This window comes from Chionomys nivalis, chromosome 20 (assembly GCF_950005125.1).
Source record: "Chionomys nivalis chromosome 20, mChiNiv1.1, whole genome shotgun sequence".
NCBI classification, from domain to species: Eukaryota; Metazoa; Chordata; class Mammalia; order Rodentia; family Cricetidae; genus Chionomys; species Chionomys nivalis.
Window position 1 is genome coordinate 5,106,403 of NC_080105.1, and position 20,750 is coordinate 5,127,152.

At 44.2% G+C, this 20,750-nt stretch overlaps 1 protein-coding gene and 1 pseudogene across 1 annotated transcript; both read right to left on the minus strand.

Moving 5' to 3' along the window:
• Positions 1 to 20,750, minus strand: part of LOC130863126 (harmonin-binding protein USHBP1-like) — a 120,230-nt pseudogene that overhangs the window by 58,894 nt on the left and 40,586 nt on the right.
• On the minus strand, positions 19,451 to 20,743 carry LOC130863254 (serine/threonine-protein kinase SBK1-like). Its single transcript, XM_057753180.1, has one exon. It carries the CDS (start codon positions 20,687 to 20,689, stop codon positions 19,451 to 19,453), a length of 1,239 nt encoding a protein of 412 aa, XP_057609163.1. The 5' UTR covers positions 20,690 to 20,743.

Here is a 20,750-nt window from a genome sequence, read left to right on the forward strand (position 1 = left end):
AACAAATGGCTGTCTTCAAGTTTCCTTTTTATTTTCTGTACTAAGACAAAAGCTTAGGAGGCTTTTTCTTCCACCAGCAGGCTGTCTCCTCCAGCTGTCCGGTTCAGGACAGATAGGTTAACGGTCAGTTCTGAACATGGTCACCTGAAGCTGCAGGTGATTACAGCTCATGTGAGTGAGCAGTGGCTGGGTCACGCCTTAAGACAGCATGTCACAGCAGTCCTCCTCACTCTCAGGCAGGACCCATTTCCATGACGTTTCCCCTGTCTAGGGGAATGGTTGGTCTACAGGTCCCAATTAAGAATGAACATTCATGGACATTTCAACATTTTGAAATTATGAGGTTGTGCATTTGCTGCTATGCACTCCATAAATAAGAGCCTCTGACCAAGCCTGACAGCTGAAGACATCTATCCATAGAATCAGAAATATTTACGAAGCAGTTACTCTTGTCACACAAAGTAACAACATTAACGTCATCTTAAAGGACTCTATGCCTCATCCAGCCATGCTCTTTTGACCATGGACGCAGTGCCAGGTACTAATTCCTACCTAGAGTGCAGGCCTCACCAGATCAGCAGAAAGTTAAATACACAATAACTCTCAAGTCACCATTGCACCAGTGATTTTCTCATATTGTGTAATCCCCATTTAAATGATATTTTATTATGCCAAAATAAAAAGTTTTAATTTCATATGATCCTATTTGTTGATTGTTTTTGTCTCATTTACTGAATAGACAAGAGTCCTACTTGGAAAACCCTTTCCTATGCTTAAAACTTGGAAGATTTTCTCTACTGTATTCTTTGGCATTTTTAGGGAATCACGTCTCATTTTGACATCCATGACACATTTGGTGCAGTTTGTGTATGGTAGAAGTTCAAGAGCAGAGTTTCATTTTCTACATGCTGAAAACAATTTCTCATAATCGGCATATCTGAGACAGTGTCTCAAATGCCAACAAACATATGGAATACAAATATGTGTGTAAAGTTACCCCAGTTACACACAAGTACATGCTGCTTACCAAATGGACCACTTTGAGATACCCAAGCATGTAGTAATACAAGGTCAAATTCTGACCATGGTAACAATCTGCATAAGAATAAATTTCAACAGGACTTACAGCCTGACACAAATACTCTAGATTGTGTTGTCATTTTCTTGAGTCCCAAGACCCATTTCTCACAACGTATAATAATATTTGGAGTGCCCATAATTTCAGCTTTGAGTGTCTCTTTAATGATTACATTTTTACCAAATCTAAATTTTTCTAAATGCTGCATAGGAAGTGAGGAAAAAAGAACACATATGCTATGATCATTGTAAAATAAAATATCTCAGTTACTGTGGATGCTATAATAATAGCTGTGGCTGAAAATTTAACATAGACGTACCAGCTGTATCACTCCTGGATGTGCATACTTTCCAGGGGAGTTCACTATACTGAATCACATATATGTGTGTGTGTGAGTTTGAGTGTAATTCTTATCATTGCACTTCCTATAACAAATGATTCAGGGAATAAGATTAGATAAACACCAATATATGCATGGATAAAGAAAACATTATATGCATAAATCATGCAAGATAATCAATCAACAAATAAAATTATAGAAAAAAATTACATAATTCTCAAGAAAGTTGTTGCAATCATGTATAACAAGTCAAAGACATAGACAACTCTCCAAAATACAAATAACACATATCTTTTTTCATAAATGGAATCTAGAAAAAATAGGAAAGAATGAAAAATTTTGCAGAACTGTGAGGGCAAATATTTTATTTTTTTTTCTTTTATTTATTTTTTATTCTTTTTTAATTAAAATTTCCACCTGCTCCCCGTTTCCCATTTCCCTCCCCTCCTCCCAAATATTGCCCCCTCCCCCCACTCCCCTCCCCCTATCCCCACTCCTCTTCTCCTCCCCCCACACCATTCCCCCTCCCTCTCGATACTGAAGAGCAGTCCAAATTCTCTGCCCTGCGGGAAGACGAAGGTCTTCTATCTACGTCCAGGAAGGTGAGCTTCTAAACAGGCTAAGCTCCCACAAAGCCAGTTCATGTATTAGGATTGAAACCTAGTGCCATTGTCCTTGGCTTCTCATCAGTCTTCATTGACCGCCATGCTCAGAGAGTCCGGAATCAACCCATGCTTATTCAGTCCCAGACCAGCTGGCCTTGGTGGGCTCCTAATAAATCAGTTCCACTGTCACAGTGGGTGGGTGCATCCCTCGTGGTCCTGATTTTTTGCTCTTGTTCTCCCTCCTTCTGCTCCTCATTTGGACCTTAAGAGCTCAGACCGTTGCTCCAAATTGAGAATCTGTCTCTACCTCGATCCATCGCCAGATGAAGGTTCTAAGGTGATATGCAAGATATTCATCAGTATAGGATAGGGTCATTTCAGGTTCCCTCTCCTTAGTTGCCCAAGGTACCAGCTGGGGACATATTCCTGGACACCTGCGAACCCCTCTAGAGTCAAGTCTCTTGCCAACCCTAAGATGGCTCCCTTAGATAGGATATATACTTCGCTGCTCCCGTATCCATCCTTCCTATATCCCAACCATCCCAATCCCCCGAGCTCCTCCCATCCTCCCCTTCTCATATTTCTCATCCCATTTCCCCTTTGCCCCATGCCACCTCACCCGCAAGTTCCCAGTTTTTGCCCTGCAATCTTGTCTACTTCCCCCTCTCCATGCGGATGACTATATGATTTTCTTTGGGTTCACTTTCTTATTTAACTTCTATAGGATCACACATTATATGCTTAATGTCTTTTATTTATGGCTAGAAACCGATTATGAGTGAGTACATCCCATGTTCCTCTTTTTGGGTCTGGGATACCTCACTCAGGATAGTGTTTTCTATTTCCATCCATTTGCACGCAAAATTCGAGAAGTCATTGTTTTTTACCGCTGAGTAGTACTCTAATATGTATATATTCCACACTTTCTTCATCCATTCCTCCATTGAAGGGCATCTAGGTTGTTTCCAGGTTTTGGCTATTACAAACAATGCTGCTATGAACATAGTTGAACAGATACTTTTGTCATTTGATGTGGCATCTCTTGGGTATATTCCCAAGAGTGGTATTACTGGATCTTGGGGTAGGTTGATCCCAAATTTCCTGAGAAATCGCCACACTGATTTCCAAAGTGGTTGCACAAGTTTGCATTCCCACCAGCAATGAATGAGTGTGCCTCTTTCTCCACAACCTCTCCAGCAAAGGCTATCATTGGTGTTTTTGATTTTAGCCATTCTGACAGGTGTAAGATGGTATCTCAAAGTTGTTTTAATTTGCATTTCCCTTATCGCTAAGGAGGTTGAGCATGACCTTAGGTGTCTTTTGGCCATTTGAATTTCTTCTGTTGAGAATTCTCTGTTCAGATCAGTGCCCCATTTTTTTATTGGGTTCATTAGCATTTTAAAGTTTAGTTTCTTGAGTTCTTTATATATTTTGGTGATCAGACCTTTGTCTGTTGCAGGGTTGGTGAAGATCTTCTCCCAGTCAGTGGGTTGCCTTTTTGTCTTAGTGACAGTGTCCTTTGCTTTACAGAAGCTACTCAGTTTCAGGAGGTCCCATTTATTCAATGTTGCCCTTAATGTCTGTGCTGCTGGGGATAAACGTAGGAAGTGATCTCCTGTACCCATATGTTGTAGAGTACTTCCAACTTTTTCTTCTATCAGGTTCAGTGTGTTCAGACTAATATTGAGGTCTTTAATCCATTTGGACTTGAGTTTTGTGCATGGTGATAGATATGGATCTATTTTCATTCTTCTACACGTTGACATCCAGTTCTGCCAGCACCATTTGTTGAAGATGCTCTCTTTTTTCCATTGAATACTTTTAGCTCCTTTATCAAAAATTAGGTGTTCATAAGTTTGTGGGTTGAAATCAGGGTCTTCTACTCGGTTCCATTGATCAACTTCTCTGTTTTTATGCCAATACCAAGCTGTTTTCAATACTGAGGCTCTGTAATAGAGTTTGAGGTCAGGGATGGTAATGCCTCCAGACGATCCTTTATTATATAAGATTGTTTTGGCTATCCTGGGTTTTTTGTTTCTCCATATAAAGTTGATTATTGTCCTCTCAAGATCTGTGAAGAATTTTGATGGGATTTTAATGGGGATTGCATTGAATCTATAAATTGCCCTTGGTAGAATTGCCATTTTTACTATGTTGATCCTCCCTATCCAAGAGCAAGGGAGATCCTTCCATTTTCTGGTATCCTCCTCAATTTCTTTCTTCATTGACTTAAAGTTCTTGTCAAATAGATCCTTTACTTCCTTGGTTAGGGTTACCCCAAGATATTTTATGTTATTTGTGGCTATCGTGAAGGGTGATGCTTCTCTGATTTCCATCTCTGCTTCCTTATCCTTTGTGTATAGGAGGGCAACTGATTTTTTGGAATTGATCTTGTATCCTGCAACGCTACTAAAGGTGTTTATCAGCTGAAGGAGTTCTTTGCTGGAGTTTTTGGGGTCGCTTATGTACACTATCATATCGTCTGCAAATAATGAAAGTTTAACTTCTTCCTTTCCGATTTGAATCCCTTTGATCCCCTTATGTTGTCTTATTGCTATTGCTAGAATTTCAAGCACTATATTAAAGAGGTATGGAGAGAGTGGACAACCTTGTCGTGTTCCTGATTTTAGTGGAATAGCTTTGAGTTTCTCTCCATTTAATTTGATGTTAGCTGACGGCTTGCTATAAATAGCTTTTATTATATTTAGGAACGACCCTTGTATTCCTAATCTCTCTAAGACCTTTATCATAAAGGGATGTTGAATTTTGTCAAATGCTTTTTCAGCATCTAATGAAATGATCATATGGTTTTTTTCTTTCAGATTATTTATATGATGGATTACATTGATAGATTTTCGTATGTTGAACCAGCCCTGCATCTCTGGGATGAAGCCTACTTGATCATAATGGATAATTTTTCTAATGTGTTCTTGGATTCGGTATGCCAGTATTTTATTGAGTATTTTTGCGTCGATGTTCATGAGTGAGATTGGCCTGTAGTTCTCTTTCTTGGTTGTGTCTTTGTGTGGTTTTGGTATCAGAGTAACTTCAGCTTCATAAAAGGAATTTGGCAATGACTTCTCTGCTTCAATATTGTGAAATACATTAAGGAGTATAGGTATTAGGTCTTCTTGGAAGTTCTGGTAGAATTCTGCATTAAAGCCGTCTGGACCTGGGCTTTTTTTGGTGGGAAGGTTTTTTATAACAACTTCTAATTCTTCGCGACTAACAGGTCTATTTAGATTGTTCACCTGGTCCTGGTTTAACTTTGGTATATGGTACTTATCTAAAAAAGTGTCCATTTCTTTTACATTTTCCAATTTTGTGGCATACAGGTTTTTGTAGTAAGATCTAATGATTCTCTGAATTTCGTCTGTGTCTGTGGTTATGTCTCCCTTTTCGTTTCTGATTTTGTTAATTTGCGTATTCTCTCTCCGCCTTTTGATTAGTTTGGATAGGGGTTTATCAATCTTATTGATTTTCTCCAAGAACCAGCTTTTTGTTTCATTGATTCTTTGGATTGTTTTCTGTGTTTCTATTTTGTTGATTTCAGCCCTCAATTTGATTATTTCCAGTCTTCTACTTCTCCTAGGTGAGTCTGCTTCTTTTCTTTCTAAAGCTTTAAGGTGGGCTATTAGGTCTCCAATGTGTGCTTTCTCCGTTTTCTTTATGTGGGCACTTAATGCTATGAACTTTCCTCTTAGCACTGCTTTCATAGTGTCCCATAGGTTTGAGTATGTTGAGTCTTCGTTTTCATTGAATTCAAGAAAGACTTTAATTTCTTTCTTTATTTCTTCCTTGATCCAGGTGTGGTTCAGTAGTTGACTGTCCAATTTCCATGAGTTCATAGGCTTTCTGGGGATAGCATTGTTGTTGAATTCTAACTTTAATCCATGGTGATCTGATAAGACACAGGTGGTTACCGATATTTTTTTGTAACTGTGTAAGTTTGCTTTGTTACCGAGTATGTGGTCTATTTTCGAGAAGGTTCCATGAGCTGCAGAGAAGAAGGTATATTCTTTCTTATTTGAGTGGAATGTTCTATAGATGTCTGTTAAGTCCATTTGATTCATTACCTCCCTTAATCCTCTTATTTCTCTGTTAGGTTTCTGTCTGATTGACCTGTCCATTGGTGAGAGAGGAGTGTTGAAATCTCCTACTATTAGTGTGTGTGGTTTGATGACTGCCTTGAGTTTTAGTAACGTTTCTTTTACATAAGTGGGTGCTTTTATATTAGGGGCATAGATATTCAGGATTGAGACTTCATCCTGGTGAATTGTTCCTGTTATGAGTAAAAAATGTCCATCTCCATCTCTTTTGATTGATTTTAGTTTGAAGTCAACTTTCTTAGAAATTAGTATGGCCACACCTGCTTGTTTCTTAGGTCCATTTGCTTGATAAACCTTTTCCCAGCCCTTTACTTTGAGTAGATGTCTGTCTTTGTGGTTGAGGTGTGTTTCTTGTAAGCAACAGAATGTTGGATCCTGTTTTCGTATCCAATCTCTTAGCCTGTGCCTCTTTATAGGTGAGTTGAGTCCATTGATATTAAGTGATATTAATGACCAGTGGTTGTTAACTCCGGTCATTTTTCCTTTCTTTCTTTCTTTCCTTCTTTTGGTAGTAGAGTTTGTGTGTTTCCCTTCTTCAAGTTGTGCTGGTGAAGGGTCATTAGATGTCTGAGTTATTGTGGGCATTGTTGGACTCCTTGGTTTGTGATTTTCCTTCAATTACTTTCTGAAGGGCTGGATTTGTGGCTACGTATTGTTTAAATTTGTTTTTATCCTGGAAAATTTTGTTTTCTCCATTTATAGTGAATGAAAGCTTGGCTGGGTATAGTAGTCTGGGCTTGCATCCATGGTCTCGTAGTTTCTGCAGTATATCTATCCAGGACCTTCTGGCTTTCATGGTTTCCATAGAGAAATCAGGTGTAAGTCTGATAGGTTTACCTTTATAGGTAACTTGACCTTTTTCCTTTGCAGCTCTTAATATTCTTTCTTTATTCTGTATGTTTTGTGTTTTGATTATTATATGACGAGGAGATTTTTTTTTTGATCCAGTCGATTTGGTGTTCTGTATGCTTCTTGGACCTTCAAAGGAATATCTTTCTTAAGGTTGGGAAAGTTTTCTTCTATAATTTTATTAAATATATTTTCTGGACCATTGAGCTGTAGATCTTCTCCTTCTTCTATCCCTATTATTCTTAGGTTTGGTCTTTTTATTGTGTCCCAGATTTCCTGAATGTTTTGTGATGAGAATTTGTTGGTTATGCTGTTTTCTTTGATGAGAGTGTTTATTTTCTCTATGGTATCTTCAGTGTCTGAGATTCTTTCTTCTATCTCTTGTAATCTGTTGGTGGTACTTGTCTCTGTAGTTCCTGTTCGTTTATTCAAATTTTCCATCTCCATCCTTCCCTCGGTTTGTGTTTTCTTTATTACTTCCACTTCATTCTTCAAGTCTTGAACCGTTTCCCTTACCTGTTTGATTACTTTTTCTTGTTTCTCTTGGTTTTCTTGGGTATCTTTGAGAGATTTATTCATTTCCTCTACCTTTTTGTTTGTAATCTCTAATTGGTTGTGGCAGTTTTTCACCTCCTGTTTAAGGTCCTCTATTATTTTCATAAAATTCACTTTTGAGTCGAATTCTTCTAATTCTTCTGGATTAGGGTGTACACTTCTCATTTCGGGATTCCTGGATCCTGGTGATGTCACGTTGCCTTTCAAGTTGTTGGGGGAATTCTTGCATTGGCGCCTGCCCATCTTTTCCTTCAAATGGAGCCAGGAGAGGCCTGATGTCTTGGACCAGTCTTTGCTGTGACTAACTCTCTAGGTGTATCTCCTCAGTGTAGGGGCAGGAACCGTTCCCTTCCAGATGAACTCCTCAACACCAAAACATGGATGCGTGGTATTCCAATGACCCGCGTAAAGAAGGCCGAATGCAAGGGGTCGGGCAAGGTCGAGTAGAACACAGGCGACACTGCAGTACAAGCTGGAGGTGCCTGCACTCCCTTTCGGGGGTTGCTGAGGCCTGCCCGCTAGGCAGGCACTCACTGCTCTGGTTGGGTAGCCTTAGTGTAGGGGCGTTTGTGCTCTCTACCGGGACCGTCCGCCCCAGGATAGTACACACTCACCCGTCCCGATGAAACTTCTGGGCACCTACACAGGAACTCCTGGATGCCCCAATGAGCCAGGGACAAAGGGAAGTAGGGCGCAGGCAGAGCAGGTCCAGGAGATCACAGCAGAGACTGCAGCCCCAGCAGCGGGGGCCCGCTTTCCCTGGCGGGGACCTTGAGGCCTGCCCTCTAGTCAGGCCCTCACTGCTCTGGGTTGGTAGCCTTAGTGAAAGGGCAGGAAACTGTTCCACAGCTAAGGACCTTGCAGACAAGGCAGGCTTGGGGGTGGGGGTGGGGGGCGGGTGTGTAGGAAAGAAAGCCTTGCAGCAGGAGCTGGGGGGGGGGCGTTTGTGCTCTCTACCGGGACAGTGCGCCCCAGGATAGCACACACTCACCCATCCAGATGGGACTTCTCAGCACCTATGCAGGGATTCCTGGTGGCCCCAATGAGCCCGGGACCAAGGGAAATAGGGGGCAGGGAGAGCAGGTCCAGGAGATCACAAGCAGAGACTGCAACCCCAGCAGCAGGGGCCTGCTTCCCCTGGTGGGGACCTTGAGGCCTGCCCTCTAGTCAGGCACTCACTGGTCTGGGCTGGTAGCCTTAGTGAAAGGGCAGGAAACTGTTCCACAGCTAAGGACCTTGCAGACAAGGCAGGCTTGGGGGTGGGGGTGGGGGCGGGTGTGTAGGAGAGAAAGCCCTGCAGCAGGAGCTGGGGGAGGGGCGTTTGTGCTCTCTACCTGGACAGTCCGCCCCAGGATAGCACACACTCACCCGTCCCGATGAAACTTCTCGGCACCTACACAGGAACTCCTGGATGCCCCAATGAGCCAGGGACAAAGGGAAGTAGGGCGCAGGCAGAGCAGGTCCAGGAGATCACAGCAGAGACTGCAGCCCCAGCAGCGGGGGCCCGCTTTCCCTGGCGGGGACCTTGAGGCCTGCCCTCTAGTCAGGCCCTCACTGCTCTGGGTTGGTAGCCTTAGTGAAAGGGCAGGAAACTGTTCCACAGTAAAGGACCTTGCAGACAAGGCAGGCTTGGGGGTGGGGGTGGGGGGCGGGTGTGTAGGAAAGAAAGCCTTGCAGCAGGAGCTGGGGGGGGCGTTTGTGCTCTCTCGAGGGCAAATATTTTAGATGGAGGGAGTACAACAGGGAAACGAGAAGGTGCACACAAATAAACTTTATGGAATAAAGTTAAACAATAATTAGAAAAATAAAAATTAAATGATTTTATATGAAAGTGAATACATTCGGAGAGGACATTAATCAACTTTATATGGAAAAACAAAAAACTCAGGATAGCCAAAACAATCTTATACAATAAAGGAACTTCGGGAGGCATTACCATCCCTGACTTCAAACTCTATTACAGAGCTTCAGTATTGATAACAGCTTGGTATTGGCATAAAAACAGAGAAGTCCATCAATGGAATCGAGTAGAAGACCCGGATTTTAACCCACAAACCTATGAACACCTGATTTTTGATAAAGGTGCTAAAAGTATTCAATGGAAGAAAGAAGGCATCTCCAACAAATGGTGCTGGCAGAACTGATTGTTAACCTGTAGAAGAATGAAAATAGATCCATATCTATCGCCATGCACAAAACTCAAGTCCAAATGGATTAAAGACCTCAATATTAGTCTGAACACACTGAACCTGATAGAAGAAAAAGTGGGAAGTACTCTACAACATATGGGTACAGGAGATCACTTCCTACGTACATCCCCAGCAGCACAGACATTAAGGACAACATTGAATAAGTGGGACCTCCTGAAACTGAGAAGCTTCTGTAAAGCAAAGGACATTCTCACTAAGACAAAAACGCAACCCACCGACTGGGAGAAGATCTTCACCAACTCTGCAACAAACAAAGTTCTGATCTTCCAAATATATAAAGAACTCAAGAAACTAGACTTTAAAATGCTAATTAACCCAATTAAAAATGGGGCACTGAACTAAACAGAGAATTCTCAACAGAAGAAATTCAAATGGCCAAAAGACACTTAAGGTCATGCTCAACCTCCTTAGCGATAAGGGAAATGCAAATTAAAACAACTTTGAGATACCATCTTACACCTGTCAGAATGGCTAAAATCAAAAACACCAATGATAGCGTTTGCTGGAGAGGTTGTGGAGTAAGGAGCACACTCATCCATTGCTGGTGGGAATGCAAACTTGTGCAACCACTTTGGAATTCAGTGTGGCGATTTCTCAGGAAATTTGGGATCAACCTACCCAAAGATCCAGTAATACCACTCTTGGGAATATACCCAAGAGATACCCTATTATATGACAAAAGTATTTTTTGCACTATGTTCATAGCAGCATTGTTTGTAATAGCCAGAACCTGGAAACAACCTAGATGCCCTTCAATGGAAGAATGGATGAAGAAAGTGTGGAATATATACATATTAGAGTACTACTCAGCGGTAAAAAACAATGACTTCTCGAATTTTGCATGCAAAAAGATGGAAATAGAAAACACTATCCTGAGTGAGGTAATCCAGACCCAAAAAGAAGAACATGGGATGTACTCACTCATAATTGGTTTCTAGCCATAAATAAAGGACATTGAACATATAATTTGTGATCCTAGAGAAGCTAAATAAGAAAGTAAGTGAACCCAAAGAAAATCGTATAGTCATCTGCCTGGATAGGGGAAGTAGACAAGATTGCCGGGCAAAAACTGGGAACTTGAGGGTGAGGTGGCATGGGGCTAAGGGGAAATGGGGTACAAACGGGAGAAGGGGAGGATGGGAGTAGCTTGGGGGATTGGGATGGTTGGAATATAGGAAGGGTGGATACGGGAGCAGCGAAATATATATCCTAACTAAGGGAGCCATCTTAGGATTGGCAAGAGACTTGACTCTAGAGGGGCTCGCAGGTGTCCAGGGAGATGTCCCCAGCTGGTACCTTGGGTAACTGAGGAGAGGGAACCTGAAATGACCTTATCCTATACTGATGAATATCTTGCATATCACCTTAGAAGCTTCATCTGGCGATAGATCGAGATAGAGACAGAGACTCAATTTGGAGCAATGGTCTGCGCTCTTAAGGTCCAAATGAGGAGCAGAAGGAGGGAGAACATGAGCAAGGAAGTCGGGACCACGAGGGGTCACCCACCCACTGTGACAGTGGAACTGCTCTATTGGGAGCCCACCAAGGCCAGCTAGACTGGGACTGAATAAGCATGGGTTGAAACTGGACTCTGTGAACATGGCAGACAATGAAGGCTGATGAGAAGCCAAGGACAATGGCACTAGGTTTTGATCCGAATGATGAACTGGCTTTGTGGGAGCTTAGCCTGTTTGGAAGCTCACCTTCCTGGACCTAGATAGAAGTGGGAGGACCTTGGTCTTCGCACAGGGCAGGGAATTTGGACTGCTCTTCAGTATCGAGAGGGAGGGGGAATGGAGTGGGAGGAGGAGAAGAGGAGTGGGGATAGGGGGAGGGGAGTGGGGGAAGGGGGAATATGTGGGAGAAGGGGGAGGGAAATGGGAAATGGGGAGCAGGTGGAAATTTTAATTAAAAAAGAATAAAAATAAATCATTAAAAAATTATAATAAATCATATAAATATTTAAAATATTAAAAAAATAACAATGCATGAAAAAGGACACAGTTGAAGGAGAACTGGGATGTCTGTATATAGGAGAGTTGGAGGTACGAAAGTAAAGGTACAAATGTTATAATTTGTAGGGAGTCAAAAGGTTCACATGTTCACAGATAGAACTGGGGAAACTAGGAATGTTAATCACACAAAATTGTCAATCCAATGAATATCTGTTTTCTATTCTGACAGCTGGGCTGGTAGTGGATAATAGCCAACACATATTTTCCTTGTGTTATCTGTGGCCAGGCCATACTAAACTCCCAGAAGCAACAGTGGACATACTTAATATTCAAAGTGTCAAAATACAGTCAAAATGGTTCATACTGATTCATGCCTTGGGAAACTGTGAGAGAGTCTCAGGAAGAAAAAAAAAAGAGGTATTTTAGCTCAAGTTTTTTTTTGTTTTGTTTTGTGCCATGTTCTTGTATGTCACTTTTGTGTTTCTTGCAATAAATGCTTGTATTCAATTTATAAGACATTATTATTGTCTTGAACATAGCTATAGAACCCAATCTGGTTAAAGGATGGGCTGAATGTTGTCCTCGCTGTATCTACAATCTTGAGACAACCCAGGGTCAAATTCTAAAAGATATAGTCATGTTTCTTTTACAAATATGGGTTCTCTTGTATTTGGGGCATAGGTATTCAGGACTGAGATTTCACCTTGATGAATTGGTCCTGTTATGAGAATAAAATGTCCTCCTCCATCTCTTCTGATTGGTATTAGTTTGAAATCTATTTTGTTAGATATTGGTGGAGGTATACCAGCTTGTTTCTTAGGTGCACTTGATTGGAAAATCTTTCCCCAAATCTTTACACTGAGGTAATGTCTGTCTTTGAGGTTGAAGTGTGTTTCTTGTATACAGAAGTATGGATCTTGCTTTCATATACATTCTCTTAGCCTGGGTCTTTGCACGGGTGAATTGAGTCCACTGATATTAAGAGATATTAATGAAGAGTGTCTGTAAATTACTGTTATTTTTCTTTTCTTTTTCTTTTTTTTTTTAAAACAACTTTGAGATACCATCTTACACCTGTCAGAATGGCTAAAATCAAAAACACCAATGATAGCCTTTGCTGGAGAGGTTGTGGAGAAAGAGGCACACTCATTCATTGCTGGTGGGAATGCAAACTTGTGCAACCACTTTGGAAATCAGTGTGGCGATTTCTCAGGAAATTTGGGATCAACCTACCCCAAGATCCAGTAATACCACTCTTGGGAATATACCCAAGAGATGCCACATCAAATGACAAAAGTATCTGTTCAACTATGTTCATAGCAGCATTGTTTGTAATAGCCAAAACCTGGAAACAACCTAGATGCCCTTCAATGGAGGAATGGATGAAGAAAGTGTGGAATATATACATATTAGAGTACTACTCAGCGGTAAAAAACAATGACTTCTCGAATTTTGCGTGCAAATGGATGGAAATAGAAAACACTATCCTGAGTGAGGTATCCCAGACCCAAAAAGAGGAACATGGGATGTACTCACTCATAATCGGTTTCTAGCCATAAATAAAAGACATTAAGCATATAATGTGTGATCCTATAGAAGTTAAATAAGAAAGTGAACCCAAAGAAAATCATATAGTCATCCGCATGGAGAGGGGGAAGTAGACAAGATTGCAGGGCAAAAACTGGGAACTTGCGGGTGAGGTGGCATGGGGCAAAGGGGAAATGGGATGAGAAATATGAGAAGGGGAGGATGGGAGGAGCTCGGGGGATTGGGATGGTTGGGATATAGGAAGGATGGATACGGGAGCAGCGAAGTATATATCCTATCTAAGGGAGCCATCTTAGGGTTGGCAAGAGACTTGACTCTAGAGGGGTTCGCAGGTGTCCAGGAATATGTCCCCAGCTGGTACCTTGGGCAACTAAGGAGAGGGAACCTGAAATGACCCTATCCTATACTGATGAATATCTTGCATATCACCTTAGAACCTTCATCTGGCGATGGATCGAGGTAGAGACAGATTCTCAATTTGGAGCAACGGTCTGAGCTCTTAAGGTCCAAATGAGGAGCAGAAGGAGGGAGAACAAGAGCAAAAAATCAGGACCACGAGGGATGCACCCACCCACTGTGACAGTGGAACTGATTTATTAGGAGCCCACCAAGGCCAGCTGGTCTGGGACTGAATAAGCATGGGTTGATTCCGGACTCTCTGAGCATGGCGGTCAATGAAGACTGATGAGAAGCCAAGGACAATGGCACTAGGTTTCAATCCTAATACATGAACTGGCTTTGTGGGAGCTTAGCCTGTTTAGAAGCTCACCTTCCTGGACGTAGATAGAAGACCTTCGTCTTCCCGCAGGGCAGAGAATTTGGACTGCTCTTCAGTATCGAGAGGGAGGGGGAATGGTGTGGGGGGAGGAGAAGAGGAGTGGGGATAGGGGGAGGGGAGTGGGGGGAGGGGGCAATATTTGGGAGGAGGGGAGGGAAATGGGAAACGGGGAGCAGGTGGAAATTTTAATTAAAAAAGAATAAAAAATAAATAAAAGAAAAAAAAAATAAAATATTTGCCCTCACAGTTCTGCAAAATTTTTCATTCTTTCCTATTTTTTCTAGATTCCATTTATGAAAAAAGATATGTGTTATTTGTATTTTGGAGAGTTGTCTATGTCTTTGACTTGTTATACATGATTGCAACAACTTTCTTGAGAATTATGTAATTTTTTTCTATAATTTTATTTGTTGATTGATTATCTTGCATGATTTATGCATATAATGTTTTCTTTATCCATGCATATATTGGTGTTTATCTAATCTTATTCCCTGAATCATTTGTTATAGGAAGTGCAATGATAAGAATTACACTCAAACTCACACACACACATATATGTGATTCAGTATAGTGAACTCCCCTGGAAAGTATGCACATCCAGGAGTGATACAGCTGGTACGTCTATGTTAAATTTTCAGCCACAGCTATTATTATAGCATCCACAGTAACTGAGATATTTTATTTTACAATGATCATAGCATATGTGTTCTTTTTTCCTCACTTCCTATGCAGCATTTAGAAAAATTTAGATTTGGTAAAAATGTAATCATTAAAGAGACACTCAAAGCTGAAATTATGGGCACTCCAAATATTATTATACGTTGTGAGAAATGGGTCTTGGGACTCAAGAAAATGACAACACAATCTAGAGTATTTGTGTCAGGCTGTAAGTCCTGTTGAAATTTATTCTTATGCAGATTGTTACCATGGTCAGAATTTGACCTTGTATTACTACATGCTTGGGTATCTCAAAGTGGTCCATTTGGTAAGCAGCATGTACTTGTGTGTAACTGGGGTAACTTTACACACATATTTGTATTCCATATGTTTGTTGGCATTTGAGACACTGTCTCAGATATGCCGATTATGAGAAATTGTTTTCAGCATGTAGAAAATGAAACTCTGCTCTTGAACTTCTACCATACACAAACTGCACCAAATGTGTCATGGATGTCAAAATGAGACGTGATTCCCTAAAAATGCCAAAGAATACAGTAGAGAAAATCTTCCAAGTTTTAAGCATAGGAAAGGGTTTTCCAAGTAGGACTCTTGTCTATTCAGTAAATGAGACAAAAACAATCAACAAATAGGATCATATGAAATTAAAACTTTTTATTTTGGCATAATAAAATATCATTTAAATGGGGATTACACAATATGAGAAAATCACTGGTGCAATGGTGACTTGAGAGTTATTGTGTATTTAACTTTCTGCTGATCTGGTGAGGCCTGCACTCTAGGTAGGAATTAGTACCTGGCACTGCGTCCATGGTCAAAAGAGCATGGCTGGATGAGGCATAGAGTCCTTTAAGATGACGTTAATGTTGTTACTTTGTGTGACAAGAGTAACTGCTTCGTAAATATTTCTGATTCTATGGATAGATGTCTTCAGCTGTCAGGCTTGGTCAGAGGCTCTTATTTATGGAGTGCATAGCAGCAAATGCACAACCTCATAATTTCAAAATGTTGAAATGTCCATGAATGTTCATTCTTAATTGGGACCTGTAGACCAACCATTCCCCTAGACAGGGGAAACGTCATGGAAATGGGTCCTGCCTGAGAGTGAGGAGGACTGCTGTGACATGCTGTCTTAAGGCGTGACCCAGCCACTGCTCACTCACATGAGCTGTAATCACCTGCAGCTTCAGGTGACCATGTTCAGAACTGACCGTTAACCTATCTGTCCTGAACCGGACAGCTGGAGGAGACAGCCTGCTGGTGGAAGAAAAAGCCTCCTAAGCTTTTGTCTTAGTACAGAAAATAAAAAGGAAACTTGAAGACAGCCATTTGTTTTACTTATCAGTTCCCCCTTTCTTTATCTGACATCCAGGGAAGACTGTGTAATTCCTATTTCCTCAAATTAATGAGTTTCTTGAGATTAATACAGGAGTATAGGTACGGGATTACTTACAGGAATATGAATAACAAATGTGTGGTATCACAAAGGCTCCCATTAGAATGGGGGACTCAGGAAAACTAGAACCATGAACATGTCTGCATGACTTGTTTGCAACTGACTGAGACGGAGGTTCTCATTTCTTCAGTTCTAACTTAAAACCTATGTAAGCTTGGGAGCAGAAGGGCCTTATTATTCTTTTAAGTTCCAGCTTTCCCAGCCATAATTTAAATGCTGAGTCTTATGAACTTCCTAACTCTTTCCTTAGAACTTTCTGAGACTTAAGGAAATACTTCCACCCAGGGAAGAGCACACCTGTTGTAATCCCATATCAAATAATGAGTCCAGAAAGCTTACATTTAGGACTGTAAAACTACATGTATACATGTATATGCACGTAACAACAAGGAAGGAAAAGAGAGGCCATACATGAGAAACAGCAAGGGAGAGTGTAGGGAGGTTTTGCAAAGATTAAAGAGAAGAGGAAATAATGTAATTATAATCTCAAAAATAACAGAAAATATTTATGTCAAAAAGGAAGTTTTTACATAATATTTCATCCTTTCCTTAAAATATTAGTTGGTTCCACAAGATCACAGTCTACCATGGAGCTCTGCGAAGGCACTAAAGCTGCACACCAGTGCTGAAGTTCCTGGTGAAGCAAACTTTATTGTTCACCTCCTCTGTAAGCACAGCTCCAGCATGGTGAGTGACTCGGCCATAAAGCACTGCTTCTCTCATACATAGTTTTTTCAGCAAAACCTATCATTCATCATCTTCCAGTCTATGATATTTGTGAGAGCTGTGTTTGTGATAACCAAACATCCTAGTGCTTCCTTTGAGCCAGTCCATCAGAAATGATTTCATGAATATTTCATTAGATTATGTATCCTTTTTGTCATGAAGGTTTATTTTTTTATCTTTCTAAATTTTTATTTTATAGCAATTGTCATAGTTAGAGATGTAAATAACACATTTAAAAACCTCCCCAGGGCCAAAGGATGCCAGAGTATTTACAAAGACATGGGGTAGGGGAGGCAAGACAGGAGCGTGAGGCTCAAGGGCTTGGGTTCAACCCAGGCCCTGCCCCAGACTTGGACAGATGCCAACCACCAGCACTGTGTTGTGGGCTCAGGGAGCATCACACAGCCTGGGGCCCTCTACTCACAGGATCTGGTGGGAGACCTCTAGCTAACTGAAGGCCCCACTTCCTATCCAGGAAGCTCCCCTACACCCCACAAGCCAGTTCAAGGGGCCCCTGGGAAGCACCAAAGGACAGGGGCAGTGTGAGGGACACACAGGCTGGGACAGGTGTCAATGGATGATCTGGCCTGCCCTGGGGTGAGACAGGGACACACACATATGTGTGCGTACATGAACAAACTATACCTTCACAGAAAAACTGCAAAGGGGGAGGTTTCTCCTGTGGGTTTTGTCTTCTAAGTCTCCATGTCTACGATGTTATTTTTTTGCTATTATTATTATTATTTTGTTTCTTCAACAGTGACAAACTGAGGTAAACATCTGTAACCAACACCTTTCCTAAGGGGCAAAGGGTCCCAACCCAACAGACAGAGACAGTACCAGTGGTGGCAGCAAGAGCGGAGCCTGACCCAGCCTGAGTCCGGTTCAGGGTCAGGCTGGTTGCTGCCTCTGAAGGATAGGGCTGGGCTACATACCTAATGTCTCTTCTGAGGACTACCGGATACTACAAGGGAGAGGCCTCCCACACAGGATCTCCACAGAGAGAGGGTGCACATGGGACGCGGGATGTCTACTGTGGAATCTCGCTTCCTTGTTATTGCAGATCAGGGTGGAGAGGCCTAAGGCAAGAGGAGAAGTAGCGGCTGGGAAGGAGGGCCTGGTGGCCCCAAGTGGGCCAGGGCAGTGATGGGGGCCTTCTGAGATTCGGCTGTCGGCAGGAGGAGGGGTTTGCTACTTACCTGGCATGTGGGCCCTGTGTCCACTAGGGAAGTGGTGGCACCCCAGGAAAGTGGGACCAGGCCCTGGAGCAACCACAGTTTGTAAACTGGACTCAGGAGGGCAGGGAGACCTATAGCCCTTTGTGGTGGGAGCAAGGGGTTATGTAGAGAGGTGGGGGCCCCAGGCTGAGGGGTGGTTGGTGCCCCTTGCAGCTAGCCAGCCAGCCCCACTATGGAACCTCTTAGAATGACCCAGAACTTTTGGAGGGATCCTAAGAGAGGCAACCCAGGCTGGCCAGTTGGGTGGTGCCAGGCGGAAGGCACAGCCTCCCTGTGCTGAGGTTATTACAGGGGTTCCTTAAGCCTCCACATTGAGTAGGAGTCCCAAAGGAGAGCAGGGACAAGGTGAAATCCTGTTTTGCTGCCGAAGAACCTGAGCCAACAGCAGGTGTCTCCTGGGATTCCCTGAGGAGTGTGGTAAAACACAGGCCTGGCTCTTGGCAGCTGCCTGGTGAGGTGTCCGGACCCTCAAAGTCACCAGACACACATCACACTCACTCTGACTTCAACGACTTCCTGTCCCATCCACGGATGCGCTCCTCCCCTGCAAGGGTACTGCCCTAGAACAGTGAGGCTCACACACGTGATTGACAAACCCCAGGAATAACTAGCGCAACTGTTTCCCTGCTTGCTGAGTGCCCAGGGAAGGAGCAGCTGGGCTGTGAATGCACCCCCTTACCCTAGAGACACAGGAGTGCCAAGCCTCCTGTTCTCCTGCCATCTGTTCCCCTATACCCTCAGGAGGGGTACCTACTGGAACTCTGTTCCCAATGGCCTCGTGGCTGCGGTAATGGCTCTCCCTTCTGGGATCTAAGTACCCATCACCAGGAAGAGGTGAGGGGGCATCTCTAATATTCGGGTCTGTTCCTGCACACAACTTTTGCTACCTTTAGGGGGCTTGGCCTCTCCCTCTGACCTCCTGGGCACCAGTGTTGTCAACCCAGTGCCTGTTCCCAGCCAGTTTCTAAGGGTCTCGTGCTCATCTCTGCCCAACACCAAAGGCCCCTTTCTGTGCCCAGATGGGTTTGGATGGAAGATTGTAGGGTGATCTGCCAAGGGGTGTGAAGCGCCAGAAGTGTCCAGGTTCCAGAGCTCAGTCTGGCCCACAAGCTCCCAGCCTTTGTCAGGGGCCTCGGCTCCTCTGGGCTGAGGCTGGCCACACACATGGTCATCCGCTAACTATGTCACCAGCCCACCACCGACCCGGGTGTCTGGGCCTCCTAGTCTACACTACTCCCTCCCACCGCGCTGTGGCTGCTCCCTGTCCCCAGTACGGGTTGGAGCATACGCGGCTTCCCCGCAGCGACTGCTCTGCTCCTAGCAGCTCAGACGCAGATTTCGATGGCCGTGGCCAGCACCACCTGCCCTTTGCTCTTGTCTGCACGGCCATCGGTCCTGCCCGAGGGAGCGGAAGGAGCCAGACCAGCCTCAGGCACGGGCACGGGCACCGGAACGGGCACCACGCTGGGCGGCGAGGACTGTGAACCGCTGCCACTCTCGGTGAGCACGGTGCGCTTGAGCGGTGCAGGAGCCTCGAGGAGCAGGGGCCCGGGCAGGCGGTCCCCAGGAGGTTTGCGTGCACGGTGCGAAGGCCGCCGCCGAAGCTCAGATGTGAACTCTTGTTTGAGGAAGCTGAAGACCTCCTTGGCCGGCCCGCGACGCTCGGGCTCCAGAGCCAGCAGCCGCTGGAACATGCGCAGTGCAGGCTCGGTGAAGCGGCGCCACTGCGAAGGCAGCCCCGGCAGGCGGCCCTGCTGCCAGCGCAGGAACTCCTCGAAGAAGGCATTGGCGCCCGACGCAGCCTCCCACGGGAAGTTGCCGGTGAGCACACAGAAGATAAGCACTCCGAACGCCCACACATCCACGCCTGTGTCCACCGCGAAGCCATCGGCACGGCCCGCCTGGCACACCTCGGGCGCTGTGTAGGGTATAGTGCCGCTCCCACGCTTCACACGGCAGCCCACGCGCCGCGTCATGCCGAAGTCCGCCAGCTTCACACGGCGGCACTCACGGTCACACAGCAGCACGTTCTCGGGTTTGATGTCGCGGTGCACTAGCTGTCTGCTGTGCATGAAGTCCAGCGCCAGCCCCAGCTGCTGCACACAGCGCTTCACCGTGTCCTCGGGGAGGCCCACCTGGGGAGGGATGATGTCAAACAGGTCTCCAGCAGGCGCGCACTCCTGGGCAAAGACATAGCATTCCTCAGTCTCGAAGACCACGTCGAAGACCTTGATGATGAAGGGGCTGGATGACAGGCTGTTGGTGATGCTCACTTCACGCAGGAAGTTCTTCAGCTTTGTCTTGCTCTTATTCACAAATTTCAGCGCCATTTTGGTGCCTGTGCCCTTGTAAGCCACCAGGTCAACCTTCCCGTAGGTCCCTTTACCCAGCTCCCGGACAAGCTCGTAGTGCTTGGTAAGGTCGCTGGCAGTCAGTGTGCGCAGTGTCCGTGCTTGCATGTCTTCTGTGAGGAGGGGCACACCTGCACCTGGTACAGGGGCGGCCCCCGGCCCGCAGCAAGGCAGGGAGTGGAGCGGTTCAGGCTCTGGGCAGCCCACGCTCATCTTCTCCCTGGGCTGGGGCCGCGGGGACGCCGCGGCAGGGGGTCTGGGCGCCCTGTCGGTC

Bases quoted from the DNA above. Each gene is read 5' to 3' on its own strand.
- LOC130863254 (XM_057753180.1), bottom strand. From the start codon at position 20,689: ATGAGCGTGGGCTGCCCAGAGCCTGAACCGCTCCACTCCCTGCCTTGC.